At 37.0% G+C, this 4,700-nt stretch overlaps 1 protein-coding gene across 2 annotated transcripts; it reads left to right on the top strand.

The window, feature by feature from the left end:
* The first annotated feature begins 1,529 nt into the window (after nucleotides 1-1,529).
* Nucleotides 1,530-2,685, top strand: LOC118751403 (protein KRTCAP2 homolog). 2 transcript variants are annotated; one of them, XM_036486229.1, is made up of 3 exons: nucleotides 1,530-1,891; nucleotides 1,983-2,286; nucleotides 2,361-2,685. In XM_036486229.1, the coding sequence occupies exons 1-3, from the start codon at nucleotides 1,888-1,890 to the stop codon at nucleotides 2,497-2,499; spliced, it is 447 nt and encodes a 148-aa protein (XP_036342122.1). In that variant the 5' UTR covers nucleotides 1,530-1,887; the 3' UTR covers nucleotides 2,500-2,685. The 2 variants fall into 2 exon arrangements, with proteins under 2 accessions (XP_036342122.1, XP_036342128.1); XM_036486235.1 differs by having other exon boundaries at nucleotides 1,531-1,891; nucleotides 1,986-2,286.
* The last annotated feature ends 2,015 nt before the right edge of the window (nucleotides 2,686-4,700 follow it).

Below are 4,700 nucleotides of genomic sequence, written 5' to 3'. Positions count from 1 at the left end.
CTGTCCAAATAACATGTTTTTGACTTAGAACGAATTGGAGCATCATAAAAACATGCTATTTATTTAACTATTTAATTTAAAAATACGTTCATTGAAAACGAAATAAAGGCTGCGTTTCTTTATGCATTCCAGATAATCCCATTTCACAGCCAGAATAAACAGAACGCTTTTGAAATATACGCAAAAAAAAAATCGGTACTGTGTTTCCATTGGAACTATGAATTATATTATATTATATTATATTTTATTATATTATATTTTAAAACTTGCACCAAAAAATTTCGGAAATATTCTAATTAAAACAGCTTCTTTAAGAATTAAAGAAAATTCCCTCAGATAACAAAACAGTTTAAGCGTAAAAAATCTACATAAAATTAAAAAAAAAATCACCGGAATCGTAATAGAGATTTTTGATGCCGTTTTCTTTTAACTTTTTTCAAAGATTGGTATAAGAGAAACTTGAATAACTGGACCAAAACTATTCCGATTTAGAGCTATGAGGTATTGAATGAGTTTTTTTGCACACAAATAATAAGAGTGGGAAAGTACCTTTTCAATAATACCTCAAAAGTGGGATATGTGAAAATTACGTGATTGACAGAAAACTAACTCACGCACGCTCATGCCAGCAAAAATTTCAGTCACGCACGATCACGGAAATTACGTGATTTTTCTCTCAAACCCGCTCACGCTCACGCGTGAGAAAGCGGGACACAACGTGTCACGTAGAAAATCACGTATTTTGCCCATCTCTATTTCAAACTTTCAGAATAAATAAAGAAATGCAGCCAAACTGAACTCAGATGTTTTTATCTGTGTGTCAGATGAAAATAGAAACATTTCTATTTCGTATGTACGTGCATCTGATTTGTACAGAAGGACATCTAATTTTCCTTTACACGATTTGTTGGCATTTTCATATGTAAAAACTGGCATGTACACATGCAAATACATATAGAATTTAAACTTCCAAGTTTGGAGCTACCCACCAAACAATTTCTGTTGCCGGCAATAAGAAAACGTGTCGCCCTCGGAAACAAATTTATTGCCGGTAATATTGCCATCGAATCGATTTCCTATTACCGGTCGCTCTAAAACGCCCGCCGAAGGCAACTCGCCTGGGCGAGTCGTTTTCTTATTACCTGAATGAGTCCTTTTCTTATCGCTTCAGGCGATATTTGGAATAATTTTATTCTTTTTAAGGCTTCATTTATTTTTTTTGTATACCAAACCGCAACTTAGAATCGGAATTAATTCATTTTCTCGATGTGAGGCTTCCTATTTCTTCAATCTTGTCCTTGGGCATAATTTAGATGATTTTGGCCAATACTATTGACGCCATATTCATAAGTTTCGGAATTTTTGAGAACTTTTTTATTCAAAATTGCCATGAAGTGATGTTGCCGATTTGTCACCACAGCAATAAATCGGTGAGTCGCCAATTTGTTGTCATTATCGATTGTTGCCTATTTCTCATGTTTTGCATGCTGGGATAGTTTTTTGTTTTGAAATATGTATGTGTGTACTTCCGCTTTCAGTTCGTTTCAGTTCCGTTTCCAATTGTATTTTAAGCGGGAATCATAGCGGATATGAGCTATTCACTTCACTTAACCCGGTTCACCACTCAAACTTTGCAAATTACAGAAATTAGTAATCACAACCGGCGCACCACTTTGACACAACACACTTCTAAACGACGGCTCCCCAATTGGAGCAAGTACGTGTGAATGTGCGTATGACTTTTCAATGATTTGAAGTTGACATTTTTTAAGAGCGCTACTAGTAAATTCACAAGTCGTGTTTGCAATAAAAGGAGTCCACTTATAATTAACTTCAGCTGTTAAGACTTTAATTACTATTAACTGATAAAAGCGAAGACAATCAAAAATGGGTAAGTTTGTAAAGAAACTTAAGTCATCGAATCGAAAAGGCCAACATATGGTACATGAATAAATCGATTTTCATTTGTCCCTTTGTCATAGCAGCGAAGCCAAAAGAAAACAGCAGTCTACTTGTATCGGCGGTTTTCTCCTGCATGCTGAGCTTGGTAATATTCTGTATGATGCGTTTTTATGCCGAATGGATTGTTACCTCACAGATGCATGTTATGCTAATTGCGCTCATTGGTGCATTGCTCTTTCTTCTCGCACTTGCAACTGTTTCTAGAACTGTGATTATGGTATTTGGCAGCGAGTTTCATGCTAAATTCATACCCGATATAATGGCTTGTGTGGCACTTGCAGCGGCAGCATTTGGTGTTGTGCATCGTGTTTGCACAACGACTTGGTGAGTGATTCGTCGTTGAAATTAGTTTTGTAATAAAAGAATTTAGTAAATACTTACTGTTTTACTTTTTAAAGGATTCTCTTTGGAATTGTGGCAGTATATGTGGTGAATCGCATCTTTAACAAATTTATTGATAAAGCGTCCATGCCGGAGGATATGTCATCACGCAAATCAGAGAAAATGAAGAAAAAGTTAAAGCGTCAACGTATATAATAAAATAATAATAACCAGAATAGGAATATTGAGACAATCGATTTTTTGATTCAGTAACAACGGTATTTTTGAAATAGAAATTACTGGATTTTTTAAAGCGTTAACGGATTTAAATATCAACATAAAAACATTTTTATAACTATTTCCATATGTCTAGCATTTTAATAAAAAAAAAACTAAGCTTAATTGCGTACGAACATGCATACATATACACTACATAAATATTTGCATACATACATGCATGAATTCAAATATATGTAGAAAATTACATTTTTCAATTAAATATGCCTTCATATAAGCAAATATTGCATATAAACTTAAATTTGGGAAACAAAAGCTTTAAATTAAAACCAATGTTGCTCGTTAAGAACAACAACATAACGCAATCCTTTTGAAGTTAATCTAAAACAATACAAAACTTGTACTTTTTATAATGTATAACGAAAAAATATGTAAGTATGGATTCCTCTTATAAATTTTGATACGTGAGTCGTTGATAAAAAAATATATACATATATACATATGTATGCAATAAAATTATAGAGAAAAACAAGGGTACTCAAATTATAATTATAGAAAAAATAAGGGTATTTAAATATAAGGTATAAAAACTAATTCACTTTGTATCTGCCGCTTGAAGTAAAATTAAATAAAATTTGTATCAGTGCCAAAATATTTAAAATCATTTTGGACAATCTTAGGAATTGTGATTTTTTTATTTATTCTTGGCCGTCGTCGAGTGATTAGAGAAAAGATTATTTCCCGTACGCAACGCGGGATCCCGCGGGTGCCCAAAACGGCGAAGAAATATTTCCGTGCTCAACAAAATGGGTAATAGAGACCGAAAATTGGAACGTATTTGATCGTAAGTGTCTTCTTCTTCCTGCCCGAAACAGCCCGGACTTTTTCTCCGGGTGAAAATGGATAAAGTGTCAAAGTGCTGTTTTGTGTTTACATGTGGCGTGCATTTATTTGGTGCTTTTAAGGTATAGTGAATGTATTTTCAATCTTTATATACTTAAAATCCATGATCCAACTAAACAAGATCTGACGTTTATAATTTCGGCGCCATGTTATTTTCTTTGAAAAATAAACAAATAATATGAAGATGAAGCATAAAGATAAAGGCTTTGTTTCTTTTTTTTCTAGCAGATAGTTATCAGGAAGAAGAAGAATGAGAAAATTGAAAGAATTTAGCTCACAGAGAGCGAAATAAGGAAAAAGTAAAGAAACGCAAAACTAGCAGAAACTAGCAAGTAATCAGCTGATTGGTGTATTTGACTATTGAAAATATTTGGCGCGAATTTTTGTTTATCCATTTTGACAGCTGGAGGATGGTTCCGTGCGCAGAAGTGGAAAACTTTTGATTGCCATTCACCTGGGAGTGGCCAGAAGCGATTCTTGTGCGTACGGTTCAAATCGCAGCTCACAACGTCCGGATATTTATATCCACGTATCCTCTGGGTAGCAACCAAACACCCGTTTGGGAGCGAGCTAAAGTGAGAAGGCGTAAAACTTCGCGTGCGCTGGGTTTGGGTCCCGCCACGTTAAAACCCCGCCCAATGAAAAATTCCAACAAGCCTCGGATGAGACCCCCTTTTTCTGATGACGACCACGGCAAACGTATAAAGGACTATGATTTAAGGGTATGCACCTGGAATATCCGGACCCTTAATGGGGAAGGTGCCTCTGCCCGGCTGGTTGATGTCCTCGGGAAGACAAAGGCTGACATCACCGCCATCCAAGAAATGCGATGGACGGGGCAAGGTAAAGTAAGCGTGAAGCCTTGCGACGTCTACTACAGTTGCCACGTAAAGGAGCGCAAGTTCGGTGTTGGATTCGTGGTAGGAGAGAGACTCCGTCGCCGAGTACTGGCGTTCACCCCGGTGGACGAACGTCTAGCCACAATCCGCATCAAAGCTAGATTCTTCAACATCTCGCTCATCTGCGCCCATGCCCCGACGGAAGAGAAGGATGAGGCGTCCAAGGATCTCTTCTATGAGCGCTTGGAACGTACATATGAGCGCTGCCCCCGACACGATGTCAAAATCGTGCTTGGCGATTTTAATGCCAAGGTGGGCAAGGAAGGGATCTTTGGCGCCACTGTCGGAAAATTCAGCCTCCACGACGAAACGTCCGATAACGGACTGAGGCTGATCGACTTCGCCGGGGCCCGAAATATGGTAATATGCAGTACTAGG

The sequence above is a fragment of the Rhagoletis pomonella genome, unplaced genomic scaffold, assembly GCF_013731165.1.
Source record: "Rhagoletis pomonella isolate Grant_MI unplaced genomic scaffold, Rhpom_1.0 Rhpom_scaffold_00001, whole genome shotgun sequence".
Taxonomy (NCBI): Eukaryota; Metazoa; Arthropoda; class Insecta; order Diptera; family Tephritidae; genus Rhagoletis; species Rhagoletis pomonella.
The sequence above is the reverse complement of the archived record's forward strand: the minus strand, read 5'-3'. Positions and strand labels throughout refer to the sequence as shown.

Bases quoted from the DNA above. Each gene is read 5' to 3' on its own strand.
- LOC118751403 (XM_036486229.1), top strand. The intron at 2,287-2,360 runs GTGAGTGATTCG...TACTTTTTAAAG, and splicing joins CGTGTTTGCACAACGACTTG to GATTCTCTTTGGAATTGTGG.